General features: G+C 37.0%; 2 protein-coding genes and 1 long non-coding RNA gene across 3 annotated transcripts; 1 reads left to right on the top strand and 2 right to left on the bottom strand.

The window, feature by feature from the left end:
• Positions 1–9,253: 9,253 nt before the first annotated feature.
• LOC125219858 lies at positions 9,254–9,930 on the bottom strand. Its single transcript, XM_048121946.1, has one exon. It carries the CDS (start codon positions 9,766–9,768, stop codon positions 9,445–9,447), a length of 324 nt encoding a protein of 107 aa, XP_047977903.1. The 5' UTR covers positions 9,769–9,930; the 3' UTR covers positions 9,254–9,444.
• Positions 9,931–10,794: 864 nt separating this feature from the next.
• Positions 10,795–16,156, bottom strand: LOC125201749 (ABC transporter G family member 22). The gene is made up of 10 exons (XM_048099988.1): positions 16,022–16,156; positions 15,515–15,911; positions 13,952–14,022; positions 13,386–13,621; positions 13,164–13,319; positions 12,602–13,094; positions 12,241–12,528; positions 11,716–12,000; positions 11,523–11,630; positions 10,795–11,443 (listed from the first exon to the last, which is right to left on the bottom strand). The coding sequence occupies exons 2-10, from the start codon at positions 15,903–15,905 to the stop codon at positions 11,222–11,224; spliced, it is 2,250 nt and encodes a 749-aa protein (XP_047955945.1). The 5' UTR covers positions 15,906–15,911; positions 16,022–16,156; the 3' UTR covers positions 10,795–11,221.
• A 6,696-nt stretch (positions 16,157–22,852) lies between these two features.
• On the top strand, positions 22,853–23,184 carry LOC125214294. The gene is made up of 2 exons (XR_007175097.1): positions 22,853–22,948; positions 23,109–23,184. It is a non-coding gene; the product is annotated as an uncharacterized LOC125214294 (long non-coding RNA).
• Positions 23,185–24,053: the final 869 nt, after the last annotated feature.

Raw genomic sequence — 24,053 nt, forward strand, 5'->3', positions numbered from 1 at the left:
ATTTCATTGTACGGCGATTTCAAGCACTACCAGTCCTGGGCGCTCTTGAGGGACAAACAAAAGTTCGTCGGTGGTGTGATTCCCCAATCGACGGCGGCGAGGAGGAGGGCGTCGAAGTGCACCTTCAATGATTATACAAGTAGCGATAGCGGCACGTCTCCGATGGACCTCAACAGTCCGGTGTTCGAGGATGAGAGTTCCGGCATACCGATGTCCTCCCGGCGTCCCCCTGGCGTCAAGGCTGCCAAGGGCAAGGGCAAGGCCACATCCTCCTCCGTCGCGCCGCCTCTGAGAGCAAGCCCCGTCGCCGACCCCGAGTTCGACGCCGTCCGCGACTTCGACCGCGGCCCATGCGTACGCGGATTTGGCGGCCTCCTCCGACTACCGGACGTTGTTGGACGCGCACACCGCCCTCATGCAGGCGACCAACCGCATCCAGCGGATGATCGATGGCCTCAGCCGCAAGTTGGGATTTCTCTAGACTAGCCTCCTTTTTTTGTATTTAGTGCTTTTTTTTTTATTTCTTATTTTGTAATTTTTTTTTAATTAAGTAAAATTAGAATTTCCCTTTAATTGTGTTGTTTTTATTTGTTTATTATTTTTATTTACAATGCAAACATAATAAAAATATAAATACAAAATAGTGAAATGCTTAGGGCGTCGCTTAGGGCGGGCTATAGTCCGCCCCACTGCAGGTGGAATAGGAGAAGGAAAAAATGCTGACGTGGCGGTGCATAGGGCATCGCTTAGGGCGTCCAATTGTGGATGCCCTTAGAAATAATCGGACTAAAATTGCAACCTTTCACGATAGGTAGTGTAATCCTACCTGGGTTGTGAAATTCTTATTTTTCTTTTGCAAAGCATTGCATAGAACCGACTGTGTTACCTTAAAGTGGACGTCGCCTACAACCAGTCTACTAAGCAAAAGACTTAGACTTCTTTTTGCTTCTTATACATTTAAATGTTTATAAAACATCTTAAAAATGCACAAATAGACACAATGTAATAATATACTGATTCTATTCGTACAAAACTGCTCGAATAATACTTAATCGAGTTAAAAGTGGATTGTAGAGTTTTTGCATACAAAAGTAAGATTCTATTCTCCCGAACTTGCTCGAAACATGTTTTTTAGTATACCAACCATAACATTATATACACTACATGAGTTGTGGCATTGGAGGCAATTGTTTATGCATAAACTTTAAATCATTTCATGTAAGTATAAGATTTGTAGTTTATTTCGAGAATTGTTATTAACATATCTATATGTACTTCATTTCTATTATAAAAGAGGAAACGAGTTTAAGATGTAGTGTGGTGGAAGTACAATATTGCAGAAGAAGAAGAAGTGACATTGTATTTATTTTTTGTTAAGATTTCTTTTATTATTTAATTTGTATCTATGTTTAGGCTTGGGTTTAGAGTTTTAAATGTCGGGCTTAGTCTTGGAAATAAATTTCATGTACAATTATTGCAAGAAATATGTGGAGTATTATTTTTTCCAAAGAGATTAATTGTTTTGAAAATTTTGTTTTGTATATACTAGGTCGATGATACTTGTGATTTTCATGTTAATCTTTTTTACAAAGAATTTTTCCAAAACTTAAGAACTAGTATTATATTATTTTTATTGTGTGTTAATATTTTGATACGAATGATACAAGAGTATTTATAATGTCCATTAATATAATATAAAATTATGATTGTTGTTTTATTGCATAGATAAGAAAGTGGTCATTGAAAGTTTTGAATTACTTTATGAATAATGCACATTCAATATAATTATATGCAATACGTTAAGTGCTTAGTTGATTTCTAAAGTTTTTTAATTTTAATTTTTGGGATTGTAGATTTAAATTGTATTACACGTTTATAATTTTTAACCTCTAGATAACATGGTTGTATCTGATTTAAAGTAATTAATTCAAAATATAAATTTATCGTGCTGAAATTAAATCTATCCGTGCATCGCGCGGGTATGATCCTAGTAGTACATAATATCTTAGTGTTATTATACAACGAAAATAATGCTATAATTCTTAGATTTCTAAAAACAGTAAAGCCAAAATTGGTACTGAACATATGGTCATTTTATGATTTTTTGTCCTAAACTTTATCTTTTGGATTTTTTGGTCCTGTACATTTCAAATCGGATCACAATTGGTCCTCCGTTAACAGTTTCGTTAAAAAATAACGGTCAACATGTTTAATCTCAATTTTGATCAAATTAGACTTTTAATTCTGATTATTTACACCCTAGTTAATTCCCTAATCATTTTTCATTTATCCCACACATTCTTCCCATCTTTCTCGCTATTTTTACTCTTTATGCACATATATATTTCCATTTTTTAACTTGTATTTATTGAAACCACATTCCAGCTATAATAAGATTCTCAATTTAAAAAAAAAAACACCATTTTGTCAGCGGCATCTTAGTGGGAATTGGCGAGAGAGTTGAGGCAGCGGGAGACAGAGGCGGGGCGGTCAAAGGTGAGGACTTTGATGAGAAATGTGAAGTTGGGTTGAGGGGATGGGGTTGGGAGTGAGCGGAGATGCTGGATTTAGGGGTAGGGAGCGGAGGGAGAAAGGAAGAGGGAGGAGAGGGAGAGGAGGAGGATGAGTAGCGAGAGGCGTCTCCTACTTTGAGGGGCCATCAGAGCATCCACAATAGCAATAGGCTAGCCATTGGCCCATAGGCTAGCCACAAACTCCTCCTGCCACATCATCAGCACTAAATTTCCTCCTACCACATCTCAGGACAAACAACTAGACAAGCAATAGGCTAGCCACAACAATCAAAAGTAAAAAACAACTAAATTTACAGAATTAAACACAAAATACGAAATTAAATTTACGACACATATATGGGAAAATTCATTAATTTCATTTAAATAAAATAAAGTACATTAATTAAAAAAATTACATACTAAAAAAAACTGAGCTTCCACACACGAGCCACCGTCTCACTCTACTCCTCGCCGTCCTCGCCGCTACCCGGGGCACCCAAATCTGCCGCATGTGAGGCCGCATCTGAGCCCCCCGCCTCTGCCGTGGCGGCCGCCAAATCGACCCGCATACTCTCGATGAGGTCATGAAGAAACCTCTTATCCACGGGGTCAGTTGCCGCCCTCCATTTACCTATGGATCTTATGCATTCTCAGCTGCGTCGCTTGATGCCCGATGCAGGCGAGCTCGGCTGGCGACTTGCCACTGGGGGGAATGCCGACTGGACCTCCTCGGACCCCCGGGCGCTTCTCCTAGCTACCCGTTGCGCCCTCCTTTGACTAACTGGGCGAGTGCGGCGAGCGAAGGATGGAGGAGTCGGGAACTCCCAAACATCGTCGGGGAGCTTGTGGGAGCCACCGCTACTGCTATGGTCGCCGACGAGGTTCAGCCGCTGCTTCTTCGGCCAGCCAGCATTGACACCCGCCCGGTTCTTCTCGGAATCCATCAGCACCAGATAGCAGTTCCAGTAGGTGAATTCCTTATACAGCCCTGGCACGGGGAATGCTCTCTCCGCTATCCTCCTGCAGTCCGTCAGTTTGGCCATTGGTCTTCATGCGGAGGGCGTTGGTGAACATGCCCGCAAATCGTGAGACCGCAGCCCTGATTCCTTCCCCACCCCTTTCCGGCACTCCTCCCCGCTGTATGCCTTCCCATGCAGGCAATTCCTCTTGTAGACTGCTGCAATTTTAGCCCACTTGTTGGCGATCCTCCGATTGTTTGAAATGAGGGGATCATCACAAACAAGACACCCAAGCCTTGAACAGCGCGACGTTCTCATCATCCGTCCACTTCCTCCGCATTAGCTCGTCGTCATCAGCCGGCTGCGACGACTCACCTACCACCTTTTTGCCCTTGCCACTTCTTTTTCGGTGCGCCCCGCCGCCCCCTAACCTACTCCCTTCCGTATGAATGGGAGTGTCTTCGTATCGAACGCCCGGTACCAACAACTCCTCTAGGGAGAAAGTGTCATCTCCAGTGAATTGAGTCTCCACCGAGGTCGATGTGTAGGAAGACGCAGTAAAAAAGTCAAGACTGGGGCGATAGACATTTGACCCCTCCCATGGCTGCACCACCGGCCGCACCTAGAATCCTGCAGTGATGCATCCCCCTCGCCATCCCGCCCCCCCCACCCGGCATCATCCGCCCGCTCAGCCTAGACCTGTCAAGGTTTACCGAACCGACGGTTAAAACCGAAATTGTAACCGTCGGTTACGGTTCCGAACCGAAACCTTGAGAATTTACTCGAACCGAAACCATCGATTTTTGAACCATGGTTCGGTTCAGGTTCAAATTTTTTCGAACCGAAACCGTACCGGAACCGCCGGTTCCGCGCGGTTTCAAACCGGAACTGCGAAAAATGGCCGGAAAATAGTGAAATCAAGCCAGAACCGCAAAAAACCGACGGTTTGGAACCGTGAAAAACCGGCGGTTTGGAACCGAAACCGAAACCGAAACCGGCGGTTTTGGAACCGTGAAAAACCGCAGGTTTGGAACCGAAACCGAAATCGAAACCGGCGGTTTTGGAACCGGAACCTTAACCGCGAAACACCCTCGCGGTTCGGTTCCGGTTCAACAATTTCTAAAACCGGAATCGGCAGTTCCGAACCGGAACCGGCGGTTCCTGAACCGTGGGCACCTCTACGCTCAGCATCCCCTGCCCGCCCGGCATCCCACTATCCCCGGCTGCCATCGCGGCCATCATCTGCTGCCACTGGTACATATTTTAGTACCCACCCATCGGTTCCATGGGAGTTTGAGACCCGCTCATCACTGGAGGAGAGTCGTTGTTGTTCTCCATTTCGTGATATTGCACTTGCACAAAAATTTAGAGAGAGAAAACTCGTTAAAACAAGTGTTGCGAATGAAAATGATGTTCAAATCACTTATGTATAGTGTTTAGAAAATTAAAAAAAAAAAAAAAACACAGTTAGCCGATCGCTCGCCGGTCGCCAGCCTACTACGGCGGCGAGCCAATCGGCGAGTGCATCGGCCAGCGACGCAAAATCAGCCAGCGCTCGCCTATTTTCTCGCCAATTTGGCGCTAGCCGGCAGCAATGGTTCGGCGAGCGGACCGGCCAGCGCCGGGAATCGGCTAGCCGGCCCGCTCGCCGCCATTGTGGATGCCCTCAATAATTAGGGGTGATTGCAGCTAAAATCTAGAGGTATTCAATAGAATTAACTTTGCGGAAAGAGGCAATGCAGAAAAGCTCGGATTGGGATTGAATCCGGCGGCAAGGATATTGATCTCTTATTGCCCACCAAGTTCAGATAATCACAAATAAATTATCAAAACTAAGCTTTTGGTGTCGAAAATGAATTATAACTAATTGATTAAACTAAAAGGAAAATAAAACAAAAATAAAACAGAGAAAGTTTAATAAAACAAAAGTAAACAGAGTGTGATTCGTCGTGGGAGGGAGAGGGGAGAGTAGACGTGGCCACGGTTCAAAAACCGCCGGTTCCGGTTCGGCGATTGGTGGAATCGTAAATTTTTAAATTTTATAGTTATAACTTTTAAATTCTATAGTAAAATCCAAAGATAATTGATAACGATAAATGATAACGATAAAGAATTGCAATTTTATTGATTTGAAACTTTGAATGTAAATTTCTACAATACAATTACAAGTTACAACTTACAACTTACAAGTTACAAAATACAACAATACAACTATATACTTGAATTTAAAATTTAAATACAAAATTACAATTTACAAAAAACATATTAAAAGTAAAGTTGAAACAATTAGGAAAAAAAAAAGAAATAAAAGGAAAAGGACTTAAGCTCAACTTAAATTTAAAATTTAAGTTGAGGTGCCTACGTATCCTTAATGCTAAATTGCATTGTGGAATCAAAGTCCACGTAGTTCTCTTACCTTGCTTACCTTGTTGGTTGGCGGTTGACGGCGGTTGGCCTTCATTCTTCACCTTCATCCTCGGTGTCGGTGAAGGTTTCCTCACTCTCTTCACGAGCATCCCAATCTGGTTCTTGCGCTCTCTTTGCAGCTTTTCCCCAATCATCAAGTAACATCACAGCTTCCATATTTCTCGCGGAGAGTTTGCTTCTTCTCACGTCCAAGACACATGCTCCAACACTGAAAGCGGACTCGACGGCAACGGTGGAAGCCGGGACTGCAAAGATCTCCTTAGCCATTGACGCAAGTATGGGATAATCTTTCTCGTGTGTTCCCCACCGCTCTAGGACGTCGATTTGGGCGGGTGTAGGACCTGCATCACTGAAAGTATGGTGGCGTGCTTCCAAATAAAAATCTAACTCGCTTACCGATCCCATTGAGGTGTGCCTTGAGCTTGAGCCTGTGCCGTAGCCGTATAAGTCGGCTAATTGTGATTGAGCATCGGGGTCATCATAAGCAAAACCAAAACCGGTTTTCTGACACGAACCGGCGGTTAACCGTCCTTTTTCAGACCTACGCCTGCAAGCCTACGAACCTACCGGCGAACGGCTACATATTCCCGGTTAACCGGCGGTTCCGGTTGCTTATTTTTTGAACCGTAACCGGCCCGTAACCGTAACCGTAACCGGATTTCGAACCGGAACCGTCGTCCGGTTCCGGTTCCGGTTCCGAACCGCCGGTTGGAAATCGGCGGTTAACCGGTGGTCCGGTTTGGTTTGGCCACCTCTAGGGGAGAGTCAGAAGACGATTCGTTTTTGGCCAAGTGTTTGGGAATTTTTTTTAATTTCATTTTGTTATTTTAATTTCATTTGTTTTTAGTATATTTATTGTTAATATATTTGTTTTGTTTTATTAGGAGCAATAAATTAGAATAATAATTAATGATATAATTAGTGAGTTAAAAATCATAATTAAGAGCTTTAATCGGTCAAAATTGGGTTAAACTCGTTACCGTTATAAAATTAACGAAATTGTTAACGGAGGACCAATTGTGATTAATTTGAAATGTACATGACCAAAAAATACAAAAGATAAAGTTTAGGACCAAAATCATAAAATGAGCATATGTTTAGGACCAATTTTGGCCTTTACTCTTATAGAAACTACTTATTGTCTTAGTGTCATTCATGTTCATATATATTTAATTTCTTAATGTTATGATCATCAAATGAAATAATCAGAGTGATTTGCATTAAATTATACTATTATTAAATATAAATTTTAAATTTCTAAATCTAAAAAGTACTACTTGCATGTATATATACATAATTTCCTAGAGTTATCTGATGCACTTTTTATTAGCACTAAATAATCCCTCAAGTGTAATGATATATAATATAGCTAATTTAGTACCAGATATTGAGCACAAGAAAAACGAACACAAATTGACTATCTTCTAATAAGCTTCTTTTACTATTTGGAGAATCAAAAGGTTTTGGATTTTTTAAAATAAAAACTTGTAAAAGCAAAGAAAACAATGATTGCAGATAAAACACAGAGAGAATTCAGATGCGATAAGGGAATTCCCGGGATGTGCTTTCACAGCTATTGTATACAAATTCCAACTACAACACCTCATACTTCACTAGAACGAGTCACATATGTATTGCCCATGCGGCACAAAGTAGATTACAGACACTAGGAGCGTCAATCCTAGAGTTATAACTCCTAAAAGCTCAATTAGACCCCCACGATGTCCCCACTTTCAATTAACTGTATCGTTTTCTTGCTATAGAATTATGCAGCAAAAAGGCCTCCTTTTAGTTACACATCATTGAATCCTTGTAGCCTTGATCTTCTCTTGCACTCTTCAGCAAACACCTTGGACTTGATGAACAATGGAAAAATCTCAAAGTATTCTTACTCTGGAATTATGCAGCAAAAAGGTCTCCTTTTTTATGAAGCTTGGGGGGAGGGGGGTATTTATAGCCTTATTTTCGTGCCCCACAATTATGACAAATATTCAGCACAGTATGGTAAATCTTAGAGAGAAAGTAGGTCAAATCCGTGAGCTGCTCTTCCCCAGCAGGCCATTGCACGTTGTTTAGCGGCCGCTGCAATGTATTCAGTAGCTTCTGGATCTTCTGGAGCGGTCGTTGTACACAACCCAGCAGTCGCTGGACGTGTCCTCTTTTTCAGCTCAAATTTTCCGAAGCGGACCGCTCTTTCAGCGGTAGCTGGCTGGGTTGCAGCGGACCGCTGGACCTCTCGAATGCTTTAGATTTCCAACTTCGACTTTTAGCTATCTTTTAGGTTTTATTTTTGCACATTTCTCACACAACACGTCAAAATACCAAAATAGATAAAATATGCAATTTATGGACAAGTATGCAACTTTGACACTCAAAACGGACCAAATAATGACCTTAAAACAGTGTAAAATCCGAGCATATCATTATCCTCCAAAGAAATAATAATTGTATCTCGTATTCAATTATTTTTTATTAAATAATTTTATAATTTATAACTTATAGAAAATGACTACATGTATATGTAATTAATTTATTAGTATTACCATCAAACAAAATAACCATAATCATTTAAATCCAATAATTTTATTATTAAATCATTTGCAACTACATGCATATATCCTTAATTTCTTATAATTATAATTACCAAACAAAACAATAGTAAAATAGTGATTCATATTTTATTATTATATTATTTATATATTTACAATTTATAAAAAATAACTACATGATATATACTTAATTTCTTAGTGCTACGATCATCAAACCAGATAATCATATTGATTGGAATCTAATTATTTTATTATTAAATAATTTTAAAATTTATAACTTTTAAAAAATGACTAATTAGCAACCAAAATTAAAATCAATTCTTAGCCACTAGATTAAAAGCCTAATGGTTAAAATATTGCCAAGTGAATTATATTTTGAATTTTAATAATTAGTAAATAAATTTTAAGAGTATAAATGTCAATTCTTTCTCGTCAAAATCATCCGCGTGGAGGTGCCAGGTGGCATCCATCCAGCGCGCCTGGTAAGTAAATCGGGCCAGCCTATATTTGGGCCACATAACAATTGAAAACTCAACAAAAAATAGTCCAAGCAAATATTATTAACAGCCTAAGGCAAGGAGTCCAATATTCAACACGATCCATAATTCATTTGTACTAATTAAAATAAAGATACCTAAGTAACTAGGATTGCACTATCTGATAACTCTTCTACAACCTCCATTGCTTGATCGTCGTTATCGCTCATAACACACTTAATCTGATATGTGATATCCATGATTTTAATGTATGCAACATATTGTGTATTCGCAAATTTTAAATGAGATATGTGTGACATTTGTTATCATGCGAAAAAACAACCACCTCACACATACACAATATCACACTTACACAATAGCACCGATCCACTAACAAAAAGAGATGGAAACAAAGGCAAATGACGCCATACATATCTCCTTTAAGTCGGGATCCATTTATTTCAATTAATATACCTATCCTATATTACGTTTGTCACAAAAATAAAACTAACGTGAGAAATCACATTCGGCCCGATGAGCTCCTCCAAAATCCGCCGCTGTAGAACTGATCGAACATCTCCTTATCGAGCTCCATCACCTCCGCGCTCGACGGCGCCGGGTGAATCTGGAAGTCCTTGTCGTCGGATGTGCACTTGGCCGACGGCAGCAGTCCCCTCTTCAACAGCCTGCGGCGACGCTTCTGCCTCAGCGCCTTCCGGCAGAGCCCCGCCGGCACCTTGCACGTGGCCAGCACGAGGAGGTTCACCAGGCCGCAGGGGCAGCAGCAGCACACCGCCGCGCACTCCGCCGTGGTGCCGCCCACGACCTCTGCCAGCCGCGTCATCGTTTAAATAAGATGATAGTGTGACACAAGGCTTAATTGTATGAGAAATTTTAATAGTAAGTGAATGATTATGATTTTTGAGAGTGAGTTTGTTTTTCGTTGGAAATTGGAATGGAGATTCTTAATACTTATAGAGAGTGGAGATGATATTATTTGTATTAGTGATATTTTTTGTGATGAAGAGTGATAGTACTAGTATTATTTTTTTGTAAACCATATAATTAGAATATTCATTGGAAGAAAATAAGATGACAGGAACGTAAGTGATGGCAGAGTAGAGGGAAGGGAGCAGTCATTTTAATGCGCTGGACGGAAGAGAGACGCCTACGGTTGGATTCATATCAAAAATAGGTGTCGTCTGATTTGACGAGTAATTAAATCGTCTCATGACATATATAACTTCTTTTATGTGGTTTCCATTCAACATATATAGTAAAGAAATTCATCAAAAATATAAAATGATTATGGCTTGTATTGTAGTGGTATGCTTTTGATAGGCATTTAATTAGTGAAAATCTCGATCTTGCATTTGCTTGAGATATTTTACTGGGCTTCTCGCGACAACATTGTTGTATCTGTATAGACTGTAATGATTCCATTTTTCAGAGTTTCGATCGCGATTTTGCTAATATTTTCAATCATTCTATGTTCTTAGTATAATTAGTCGACTTATAATGCTTCCATTGTGTATAACTACAACATAATGATGCAATATTTTCAATACGTTCTTAATTGTTTTCTTTGTGTATTAGTGCATATATAAATTATCAATGATTGATGTATGTTGGTATTGATTATAATCAACATGAGAAGCTAGGTATGAAAAGTCTATAAAAAATGTTGAGACTTGAAGAGCAATAAGATACGATCAGCAGTTGTTAGCTACCTTTTCCTTGATCGATAAAGTAGTGAAGAAACCGGATTGAGGTACTTTTTTACCTTGGACCTTTTTTTTAGTAAAACTATTGAAGTAGTCTACTTATGAAATTAATTATACAATGTAGATTGATGAGATTGACACACTGATTAACCCAAAATGAGGAACATTTTGATTCTTATCTTGGGTGTTGGTTTTGAATGGCAAAAGTAGCAAAACATTAAGTACAATATATACAATCATCTTGACTAAAAATACCATATCCTATGTGTTCTTCTCAATAGAATCCAGTAACCAAACATAGCCTTAGAAAAGAAGGTGAAAAACTTTCACGGCACTGTTTGAACTTGTCAGAATTTGCTCGAAACATGTCTTTCAGTGATCCTGCAAAAGTATCTTATAGAAATCCATGCTATGAGTTTATGCTAATTAATCTCGCGAAATCGTAGTTGTGCAACCTCTTAGAGGCAGGAGTTTCAGTAGTCTTGTGGCCAGATGATTTGTTAGCTAACAAAAGCCTTGAAAACAAAAAACTGAGCTGTTGCGAAGCCGTTAACAATATGGATATATGGAGCCCTAAGCTCCCGGCTGGAGCTTCATCCTTCTCAAAGATAGGTAAGCTAGAATTCTGTAGCCTATCACCATTGCTACCAGCGCTCCAACCTCCTTGTAACCGTCGTCTATTCTGACCCCATTGACCGTGTCACTTATGTGCTCGTACTGCACTTTCAAGAGAAGTTTGTAGGTGTGGTAATTGAAGGAGAGATAGCGAAGCCACGATATAAAAACCGGAACATTCTGCAAAATGTTTATAGTATTAGTATTTTTCCTACTTTATCCCCATTTTAAGTATTTACTTCATAATGTTTGTGGTTACCTTCACAAAGTATCCTCCAGCCAACATGAAGGTCATCACTGTGACCGAGGCCAACGTTGTCGCCTTCTTTAAATCCATCAGTGTAGCACCAATGGCTAGCCCCAGCCCCTGCCATCAGTTTTTACTCTAATTATTGTTTCATGTTATGTATTCGAATTGCTATAACGATCACATAAATGGAGAAAGGGCGTACCTGAGCTGCTACAATGCAGAGAAAAACTGTTACTACAGTGAGGAAAAATGAACCGGCATTCATTCGTAACCCTGCCATGAAATATACAACCACGAGGAAAAGTACTGGCAATATAAGGTCGAGTGGAAGGTCGCTTGTCGTTCTTGCCACGAAATATGCGCTCAATCTGTACATGTCCGCTGCTCGTTCCTTGCTCAGCATGGCTCTCTCTTGGGGAAATGTAAAGATGGCTGTGAAGACCGGGAAAAATCCCCAAAACACGGCAATGAAGAATAGTAACCCTGCCTGTAAAAGTTTTTTGCATTTAGATTAATTTTTTGTTCTATAGCTTGTTGATGAACATACCAGATTCAGCCATTTCATTATACTAAAAGTGTCATGCTACTTGTCTTTGTTTGAATCTCCGTTCTTTATATCTTATTATAGCAACTTATTTCATTATGCCTTCGTTTGCAGAATAAACAATATACTCTTGATGTGTATACGATGTTATAGAATTCTATTTACTGACACATGTTTGGTTACCTGATCTTGCAGCTCTTTGGGGTTATTGCTGCCAGATTGCCACCATAGCAATCCCAAAATAGTTGCGGTCGCAAGAACCTGAGTTACCCTCAACCAGCTAAAGTAGTCGTGCCTCCGTTCTTTAAGTCCTCTGCAGAATAGTATGGAGTATTGTTCAAACCAACTTGCTCCCCATTCTCTCTTTGCAGAACATACTTTGGCCTTAATCTCATCATCAATTGGGGTCGGGTTTTTAAGTTTCTTCTTCTCACTTTCAGCTACCCGTGTCTCATAAGCCTCCACGAGATACTGCTTAAGAATGGTAACATATGAGTTTGTTCTTTTTGAATCGTTGCGTATCATATAAATGAATATCTATTACCTCATGCACAACTGCTGGAGCTGGTTTTCCACTCTTTGTTTCTGTTGTGGAGTTCCCCATTTGCACTTTATCCTCCAACTCTGAGGGGACGGAGATGTCTGTTACGTTTCCATTTGCAAGGTCGAGCATGAACTCTGCAGGGTTCATCGCAATAAGAGGGGAACATCCTATGGATGAGAAGTAAACCATTGCTTCCGACACCTTTCCAAAGTATAGCAGACTCCCTTTGCCCAGAAGAATCAGCTTGTCAAACTTAAGGAAGAGTCTGCTCGATGGCTGGTGAATCGTCGTCACCACTGTTTTACCAGCCTCGGCTATGTCGTGCAATGTGTCCACAATCCTCAAAGCAGTGGTAGAATCCAGGCCTGAGGTTGGTTCATCCAGGAACAAGAGTGATGGGTTGATAATGATCTCATTTCCAATGCACACGCGCTTCCTTTCTCCGCCTGAGACTCCTCTGACAAAGGAGCCACCTATCATTGTGTCTTGGCAGCTGGTTAAATACTGAAAGGTCAGTAAATTTCACAAAATATGCTCAAACTTGCTACCTAATTAATTATACCTCTCTAGTCCCAGCTCGTATATAACATCCGACGCTCTTTGATCCTTTTCCTCTTTCGTCAAAGTCTTTGGAAGCCTCAACCGAGCTGCATAAGTCAGCGTCTCCCTCACAGTGAGATGAGGAAACAGAACATCGTCTTGAGTCACGAACCCTATCCTGTGAGATTTCCAATGTCATTACTTGCTTGATGCCATGAATTCCATATTAAAACTAGATAGTTACCTGCACTTTAGGGACTTGGAATATGGTTGATCATTGTACGTGATCGAGCCACCGTGGGCGGGTTCTCTCACCCTCCCTCCTAGTAGGCTCAGCAATGAAGTCTTTCCACTTCCAGATGGCCCCATCAGGGCTAGAACTTCCCCTGGAGAAACAGAGCCATTGATCCCATACAGAATATCTTTCTCCACTGTCGATGTTATGCCTTTCAGTATCACCTTGTATGTTACATCTGTGAACTGCACATTTTTAGGAGACAAGAATATGATGTGCTTGTTTAAGGCCATTGCAAGAAATTGGGGTCCTACACAACACACACTAGTTGATCACATAGTCTAAGTGCATCATCATCGTCGTCGTCGTCATTTTATTTATGGCCTAAGGCCTAAGATCATATAATTGTGACTACTGCATTGTAAGATTTGAGTTGCAGTGATCTATAGCTAGATAAACATCCAAATAGATGGCATCACAAATTAATCTGCGGCTCCTTCTAGAAAGTACCTGGGCGCAACCAATCGCGTTTTGACATGTGTACTCTATATCGAGTTTCATGATGTGTATATTACCTTGAGGTAGATTGGCATTGTGGGTTCTGTTTGGAGTCTCTTCTTTTGCCTGCCTGCCTCAAGATCATCAGCTGCAACCATTTTTCACTATTTTATTAGCTACGAGTTAAAGTAAATTCAGTTATAGATTAATAATAATTAGCTTAATAGGCAATAAAAAAATCTAAATGATTTTGTAGTACAAGTATATGTAATTACTAGTATTTGATTAGTGTTAAATAAAATTGTAAAAATATATTTTTGTTATCACAAACTATATTAATATTAAATAAAATTGTAAAAATATGAAACCGTAAAATTGAGTACACATGATATGTACTGAGAGTCCTTGGCAATGCAAAGGGACCCCATGAGGTGGCCAAACAAGTATGGACCTTACAATTGTACATAGATAAATAAATAGGATAAGATGGTAGTACAATTATTTGATTTGGTGGAGAATTTTGTGTCCCGCACCCAATCCTAAATACCTAATTTTATTGTAGGAGTATTTCTTAATCAAAATTTGTGCTTCTTCCAAAAACATTTGTCACACACTAAGGGTGACTACGACTACCACCTTCATTTACGTACCTACATGTTCAACCATCAGAATTTTTCGTCCCATCATATTCATATTCTTTCATGATTATGAACAGGAAAAATTAATTGAGTGCCTCATTATAACATCCTCATTATTTATAAGAAAATATAAATATGAATTAATTGTAGATGAAATGCCATTCAGAATCATCGGAAACTGCCGAAAAATTAAATAGTTTCATTTTCATGCAGGTCCATTTGCTTTAAAGCAAAAGAACCTGTTTTTGCTTTTTGTGAAAGTAGTTTAGGACCAATTCTCTTTTTTTTTTTGAAAAGTTTATTTATTTTTATGAATAACTCCAAATTATGAAAATTTAACGTGACCAGTGGTTTGGCTAGATTCATGATTCATGCATGTGTCCTTCCTCTTTTTTCTTTATGAACATACATGGCCTTTCCCCTCACCTGTCTTCACTCATGCAAGCATAAATATATCAAGATAGAAGTGAAAGAAAGAATCACAGGAAAAGAGGTCTTGCTTTAGTCATCTGATATTAGAAAACATGATAAGAACACACATTTTATGTCGTTTTAGGTCAGATAACTCTAAGATAGATGAGTTATCTATCCTAGAAAACAGACTGATCTAAGTTAGTCAGAAACTTAACTTGCTTCTCTTTATAGTTCCGTTTGCATAAAATATTGATCAATTAAGTTATATTTAACTACCCAAATAATAGTAGTAATATACGTATGGGAAAGATCGAAAATATTGGCACAAAACCAGATTTAAGTGTTTGGCTCTAATAAGTTGCCTTTGGCAGAGGGAAAACCATGTGGATTCAGATCATTTTGGAAGCATTATGGTCTTAGTTAATGTCAATACAAGTTCGTTATCGATCACTAATCCTCCTTTGATCTATTGATTAAATAAAATAGTTTACCAAATTTAAATAGTAGTATGTATTTCAAAGTAATTTAAATTTAAACAACGTTAATTTTAGTTAGTTTCACATGTAAAATGTGTGAGAGAGGACTGACCGATTTCGTCGTCGCTAAACGGCTTCGAATCGGCGATCTCGTCGGCGGGGACAGTGAAGCCGGTGAAGGAGAAGGAGAAGCCGAGGCTGGCGCTGGAGGCGCGGCTCAGGGCGGCGCCGCTGTTCAAGTCGTCCACGTCGAATTTCATCTGAGCGCTCCTCGACTTCCGAATGTGAGTGTTCCTCCCCACGCTGCCGCTGCCCCGCCCCGGCGACGCCGCCGCCAGCCGCCGGCTCGACATCCGCGACAGGTTGCCGCTGCCGTCCGCCGCCGCATCGCCGCCGGAAGACACCGGAGATTTTATCGCGCCCAGCGCCGCCGCGATCGTCTCCACCAGCTGGTCGGATTTCGTCCGTATGAGACTCGTCGTCGAATTATTCGTCTTCTCCATTTCTTACTGTGAAAAAAATTTACATGCAAATTATATTACAAATTGACTCCGTGATTTTCGATACGATATGATACAACAGGATAAAACAGTAGGTGAGAGAGGACAGTTGGACTTACAATATACTGTAATTGGTTGGCCTAAATATTTAGAGGGAGAAAGAAGAGTTGTTGAAGTTTGATCATAAATGTGGAGGGTTTTTGTTATATATAGGGTGAAATGAGTGATAGAGAAATTTGAGAATAGTAGTTAAGTTGCATGTGAGCCCCTAAACTTTGTGATAATTAATAAGGCCATAAATGCAAAAGATAGGTAAAGGAACAAGTGTTGGCTTCGCACGGCTCTACGCTGCAAGTGGGGATTTAATTCGAATATTTCTTTTTTATGTAAAATGAGGAAAATGCTATCTAGCTTTGGAACATACTAGATCTCTTAATTAACTTGCTTACATTCTAGTAAATGATTGTTGCATTTAAATTAGCTATCGATATTAGTATCGCTCAGGTAAATTAGCCCATTAAATTCTCTTTGCTTTTATATTTCTTAATTAAGCCATTGGTGACTTGTGCAACACAACGTTCTTTAAAATTCTATAATAAATTGTCGACATGCGTAGTTTATGGCTATGACTTAGTTGTTGTTTACTTTTGTGAGTTTTTTGTTTCTTGCTATTTGTGATTATAAAATTTCTCTGGCTAATAACTTCAGTATATATGTTGCACTCGTGTCCCTTGGTTTCTATTTTCTTGTGTTCGTTCGTTGTTTTTCTTATATAGTGGTTTTCGATCGAGTGTTTGTTTTTCTCTTACGCTTCATGTTGTTATTTCTATTGTGAATTGCTATTTTGGTGGTTCACAAATTTTGACTATCAGAAGTCCTTAATTTTTTTTTAAAGCAGTGTGCTTATTCTTTTTCAAGGAAAATAATAAGAAAATAATAACTCATATACATTTATATTTACATAGAAAATCAATGATCACGCGGTCACATTTTTATTTGAGATATCTCATGCAAGCACATTGGAAACATGGAATTTGACCAAAGCATATACTAATATACTATGCATGTGTTATACTATATAGGTTTCTCAAAATTGGCAACTGTTAAAAGTATGTTTAGTCAAGTGATGCACCAATTTATTGGGAGCCGTACAAATGCACATCAAGTGCACATTCAATGCTCACGAAATTAAGAAACATTCATTACGGAAGGAACAATTCGCAGGTGCCATAATACAACAAACTGTATATTCCAAAAGAAAAATGATTTAGAGACATAATGTCTCCAAGCCATAATACCATAACGAGGTTAAAATTGTAATCTTATATTATATTATATTTTTAATTAAATCTACACTTTTTTACATTTACCTTTTTGCCCTTACATCTTAAATAAGGATGTGGTAACTTAATTATGGAATATATATAAATGTGGAAGATATGATTTAAAATTAAAATATATACCTAAAGAAGTAGAATATTAGAGAAATGGGAGATTTATTCATAAATGTTTTATTCAACGTAATGTTCCAAAACTAAGGGAATAAATTATGAGATTTGAACTTAATGAATAAATTATGAATCCATTTTATAAAAATACTAATCCTATATTATTTTCTTCTTTTTTCTTATATAAAATATTAGAGTTTTAAACTCCATTCAGTATATCATTAAATAAATTATTAGTTATAATAATAATAATAATAATAATAATAATAATAATAATAATTGACTTTATAGTATTTATTGAGTTTGATTTATATAAAATATTAGAGTTTGATTTTTGAGTATTTATTTTTATGTTATTCCTATGTAAAATATATAATATACTCTATTGAATTTCACCGTTAGCTTTATTAGTCTTTATTATAGAAATTAGATCACCCCCTAATGATCATGCTAATTGATTTTATCCAAAAATAGCATTTGGTTATATTTGTCCATATATAAAATATAATTATGGCATAGAGACATAAGGGTATTATGGCATAGAGACAGTATGTCTCTAAATCACTACTCATTTCAAAATTGTGTACTTTTACAAATTATGTTACAATTTGGTAATTTAATACTCCGTCCGCTCCATAATAACTGTCACTCTTATTTTTGGCACGAGTTTTAAAAAATGTAAAAAAAAGTTGGTTGAAAAAATTAGTGGAATGTGAGACCCACTTTTTTATATTAGTTTTAAAATAAAATGTGAGTGAAGTGAGTTAATAGAATGTGAGACCTACTTACCATATGATAAAAAATGAAATGTGAGAATTATTGTGGAGAACGAATCGAAATGGAAAAAAGTGACAATTATTATGGGACGGATGAAGTACTATACGTAATTTTAGTTGATAAATTTTACATGAATATCATTTTGTCAGTAAAAATAAGTGCATCTACACTAATTGTATTTTCATGGTTCTATACGGTTAACTATCGAGCTTCCCTAATGTGTCGTTTGATTCATTATACTAGATAATAGTAGTAAAATGCAGTATGCACGTGATAAACCAAAATGGGGTTTTTCTAAGATATATAGAAGTGAGATGGATAATCGTGAGATACAGTGTAATCTTGACATTATAGATCACGCGCGGCTCAACATACATTGTTATAGATCTTTTGAGGAAAAAAGGGCAACCGAACAAGAGATAAAATTAGACATGATCTTTAGTCACAGATAATCATGACAACCGAAAAAACTCTAACAGTGTTCATTCTGTTCATCACTCGAATCCATCTCCACCTTACAAGTGTCCGGTGGTGACTCCATTTGTGTATGGAATATAGACAAGTTTCATAAAGATGGAGTGGGGGGTGTCTCTATAAATCATACTTTTAGCATTAATGTTGTTTAACCTCATTAGGTAGTTGCGATGCCGCCTAATGAAATCATGACTGATCAATGTAATAGTCTTACATGCAACAACATTTAATTTGAGGCCATGTTTTCATCTTAGGTTGCCTCTATGCTAGGGCATCTGCATCGCCTTTGCATACTTCTTAATCATCTAACACCTTTTTTCCTTTTCAGATATGGAATTTCTCACTTGATTCCGACGGTATATTTAAATGGTCCATCTTTTTTTTGTTTTCTGCTAATTTTGGTATCAACTTTATCCATATAATTTTTAGCATTTTATTCTTCGTCATGGTCTCATCATTCTTGCACTCATCAATATTCAATAATAGTGTTCGTTTGTGATGTTGTTACCAAACTCAGCTTCAAGTGTCGAGCTAATTAATAAACATGTCGAGCTTTAAATGAAATTTAATTCATAATATGTGCTAGAATGCTAGGTGTAACTCAAATTATTGGTTCTTAATTAAGAAAAATAACTCTAGGCGACCCACATGTTGCTGATCAAATGCTCGAGTCTATCCATTACTATTTATATGGATAAAAGGAATGTTTTAGGAAATATTCCATAACTTATTATATCATTATATTTATATATTATCATTCTTATTATCGGGATTAGTGGCGAAGCCATGATTTTTATGAGGGGGGCTCAAGCTAGTGTTAATCGTTTTAGGGTATTTTTCGATGTCGGTGACATCGAAAACTCAAAATAATCAATATTTTTAGTTGTTATATAAGGATAATGGATTAAATTTTTTATGACGTCTAAATGTCCATCATTTTACATTCTAAAGATTTTATGCTTAGTTGTTAGGTATTCTTCGATAAATGATGATGTCATGTAAAATAGAAAATATACACGAAAATACTACTATAAATTATGACGACCATTATAAAATAATTGCATTTATTAATTTTTACTAAAGTACATAATTGATGGATGAAAATAATTATGAAGTAAAAAAGATTTAAAACAATATAGTTAGTGATGTAAAATTGAAAATCAAATGTAAATAAAAAATAGTAATAATTATGTTGCATAAATAGAAAAAAAAATATGTAAATGTATAAGTATAGTAATGGAAAGAAAACAGTTATGAAACCAAATGTTTATCTGTCATGTTTTATAGAGCGTACGTACGTATCTTGAACATTTACAATTGAACTTCGTTTTTTATCTAAAAGTCATAGCTCCATAATATTATTTTGTTTCATAAAAGTTATAGCTCCATAATATTATTGTTCTTGGAATTAGTTTTCACTTCCTGTAGTTTTCTTTCAATTGTTGCAGTTTATTTTTGAGAAATTCATCAATAAGAACGAATGATCTTTATCTTTCACCTAGCTAGCTAATTGGTACACACACTATAAAAACAACTAAGTGGAGTATTTTTTTATTTAATTATGAATGTTAATTATATTTCTAAATACAATACATATGTTTTAAAAATATTTTATTTTTGTATTCCAACTAAACTTAAGAGACACATATAAAAGCATTACAAATATCAACTATTAAAAAAACCACCAATGCAATATGAATATTTTACTATATTTCGCCATCAATCATCAATGCATTCAAGAGATTTATAGAATATATATCAATTTTTAATAGAACCATATGTAGTTGATATTTGTCCAATTTAATTTGACCTAGCTATCGCATAAATAAATATGTGTCAATTTTCAGATAAATCTCAAGTAGGCTAACTTGTCAGTCGCCAATTAATACATGCAATAATTATACATAGTGGCCAAATGTTGTCATAGACTTTCAACTCCATCAAGGCATCAACCACCTCTTCTTCAAACACTAACCCTAAATCTATCATAACACCCACCTTCATCACCCTCAAATTCTTTTGTTGAACGCAACTAATTCGAAAATATGCATTTGGGTCAAATTTATCTCACAACTCAATCAAATTTTGATACGTATATAGGTGCCACACATACATATAAACATTCAAATTCGCATCTGATTAATAGAGCATTACTTCAAGGTCTATTAATTTAGAATAATATTAACCTCATAATTTCACAATCATGTAATTCTCTGAAAAGATATTTTTTTATATAAATTCCACTTTAATTGTTGCTTCCCTAGCTAGATGTGTATTAAAATCTTTTACACATAATTTTATATGAATTTAAGAAAGAGGGTGTAAATGAAAATAGACTTGGAACCCAAATGTTTCACAAGGGAGAATTAATATCCATAGTTTTGGGATATAGAATATATATGCGTGGAATTGTTGGAACAAAAGAAATGTAGAGAGGGGGGGATGGTGTTGGTCTCGTGTCAAAAAGTGGCGGTGCCGGCCTAAGCACGTGATAGGGACGGCGGAGGAGTGGGGCTGAGCCACCACACACGTGGTGCCAAAAATCTATTACTGCCTCTCTACAGCTTCCACGTCAACTCACACTATCACGATTCCTACATTATTTTCACTATCTTTTACATTCTTTATTTCCAGCTTTTATTGTTTTTTGTTTCTTTCATTGCTTTCCCGTTTCACTTTTCATTTTTATTTTCATTCATTTCACCCCATTTAGCTATTCCTTTCTCCTTAAATCTAATCCATTTATTCTCCATGACTAATTCTAGGGAAATTAATGATTCATATACCTTTTTTTTCTCTATGCAAGTAACGTTGATAAACAATGTCAAGATTCTTGCATGGTATTTAAAAAAACAAAAAAGATTGTTGCATGTGGTGGTTTTTGTTGAATTGAGGAAGCATTCGAGTACACTGAGGGGAAGTTAAATATATATATATATATATATATATATATATATATAGGGTCCTGTTAGGTTGAGATTTTTGGGCCTAATTGAGAATTGAGATGCAATCTCAGCCACCCATTCACAATCTTCGCGCGATGTCAACAGCGCCTGGTTTATGTCAACAGGGGGGTATTTTTGTCATTTTAGTTCTAAAATGTTTCAGCTGTATTCAAAACACGCCGTAAAACTCTCAAACATTTCTCTGAGTTCTCTCCCAAATTTCTCCTACAATTCTGCATCTTCTCTTCCCTTCGTCGCTATTCATCTCCTAATCTTAGACTTCGTTCAGTTTTCTACATCAATTAATTTCCAAAAATGAGGATCGAAGAAGTAGTTGAAGTTGAAGCACCGATTGTAGCCAGAAAAAGGCATTCCAAATCGGCGGTCGTTGAAGCGAATTCTTCAGGTTAAGAAATTGATTCAAATTTTAAGTATATTGCTTCGATTTTAGTGTATTAAAACAGATCTGGATTTGTTTTCTTCTGAATTCGATTTCTGCTGATTTTTTATTGTTGATTAGCGATGGTAGATTCGGAAGAGGGGGAAATCAACAAGGCTGCTGGAAAAAACGAAAGAGAACATGCATCTGCTTCCAGTTAAGGATTTGTTTAAATTTTTAAGATTATTGACATTTCATACAATAGCTATTGACATAGTTATGATAATAGACTTGTGTTTTCTATAAACAGCATATACTTGTCATTGAGATGATATTGTATACTGTTGACATAGTGTATGCTTATTTGGATTGTTGTTGACATTATAAACTTTAACAATTGATATAAAAGTAATAAGATAATTATGTTTGCTTTAATCATGATATACTTGTTATTGACATAGTGTATACTTATTAGAATCGTTGTTGACATAGTCAAATTGACATAATAGTAACCAGATAATTGTGTTTGCTATATATGAGATATACTTGTTATTGACATTGATTTATTATGTACTTTATCTATTGACATAATTTTAAGAATATACATGCACTTGCTGTCGATAGGGTATACTTGTTATTGACATAGATTTATTATGTACTTTATCTATTGACATAATCGTAATAACATGCATGCACTTGTTGTCAACAGGGTATACTTCTTATTGACATGATATCGTGTATAATTGATATTGATTTATTCTGTTTGATTTTAAAAATTTTAAGATTATTGACATTTTATATACTAGCTATTGACATAGCTATAATAATATACTGTTGACAGTAGTAGTGTATGCTTGTTTGAATAGGTGTTGACATAATTATATTGACATAGTGTATGCTTGTTTGAATGGCTGTTAGGATGACTGTAGAAAACATATAAATGTTTCTAGGTCATGTTGTTGCTCATGGACCTTTTAGGGAGGAACGACTCCCCTGTTTTGGTGTTGGTCTTGGATGGCTCTTGTAAGTTTATCTAGCAGTCATTGTCTACTTAATTATTTCAAAAATGCTTTTCTTAAGAGATAATGTATGCGGTGCAGCTGATAGTTTCATGATAGTTGAATGATTTACCATCTTGTTCAGTGAAATAGGAACTTCTCTGATTTTGCTGCTTTTTTGCTAGGTTTATTACTAGTTTCTTTCTGGGTGCAATCCCCTGGTATATAGGAGCTTTTCTACTGCTATGTGTCCGTATGGATGACAGGGAGAAGCCTGGACTCATTGCATGTGGCATAGCTGTAAGTCTTTTCAATCTCTACTAGAATCTCCTCAAGTGTCAATTCATGGATGTTCCCAACAGTTAGGGTCTTAGGGATGATGTGTAATCATATTTTGGTGTTTTATGCCTGTTTTTTATCCAGTGGATTTTGTAATTTTATTGTCTCTGAATAAGTATATGAGGTTTCTCTTGTCAATCAATACCCCCTCCCACCAGTCATCATATGTGTTTTGCTTCTTGATGCAACTGCTTGAGTTGATATGCACTTGGAAGCCAAACGACTTCACTTGAATCTGTGGCCGACAAGTTTCTTCATTTGTCCAAGACGTTCCTTCAAGACAAGCATGATACTTTTGATCACTGGAAAACAATATCTGAATCAATAGTTATTGCTGAAAAAGAAAAGGAAGTTCTTGAAGATTTGACCGAATTTCCAACTTTTAAATTTGGACATTTCTTTGATGAAGTAAGTACATCATTTTGTTTACATATGTTTCTCTGAGTTGACATTAGATTACTCCTACAGTTTATATACTAACATTGTAGAACTAATTTACAAGCAGTATGCAGAAGAAAGAAACAGAGAAAATATCCCTACATCGCCAGGTTATGATCCTAAAGGGGTGAGCCAATGAATCAGCCTCTCCTATCTCACCACCAGCTGCAAGCCCAATGGATGACGCACAAGTTGAAACGAACAAAGAAAAACAACAGGAGAAAAGGAAAGAGAAAGTAGAGAATATTGTTAAAATAAAATAACTAAAACTAAGATTAAATAGTATATTGTTTTTATAAAATGACTGAATTGTTGTTGACATGGCTTGAAAGTGTAGTTGACATTTGGTTATA

Source organism: Salvia hispanica, chromosome 1 (assembly GCF_023119035.1).
Source record: "Salvia hispanica cultivar TCC Black 2014 chromosome 1, UniMelb_Shisp_WGS_1.0, whole genome shotgun sequence".
Taxonomy (NCBI): domain Eukaryota; kingdom Viridiplantae; phylum Streptophyta; class Magnoliopsida; order Lamiales; family Lamiaceae; genus Salvia; species Salvia hispanica.

Coding starts and splice junctions, on each gene's coding strand:
- LOC125219858 (XM_048121946.1), bottom strand. CDS start 9,768: ATGACGCGGCTGGCAGAGGTCGTGGGCGGCACCACGGCGGAGTGCGCG.
- LOC125201749 (XM_048099988.1), bottom strand. CDS start 15,905: ATGGAGAAGACGAATAATTCGACGACGAGTCTCATACGGACGAAATCC. Junction 12,529..12,601: donor CTCCAGCAGTTGTGCATGAG/GTAATAGATATT, acceptor ATTCTTAAGCAG/TATCTCGTGGAGGCTTATGA. Junction 12,001..12,240: donor CCAAAGAGCTGCAAGATCAG/GTAACCAAACAT, acceptor AAACTTTTACAG/GCAGGGTTACTATTCTTCAT.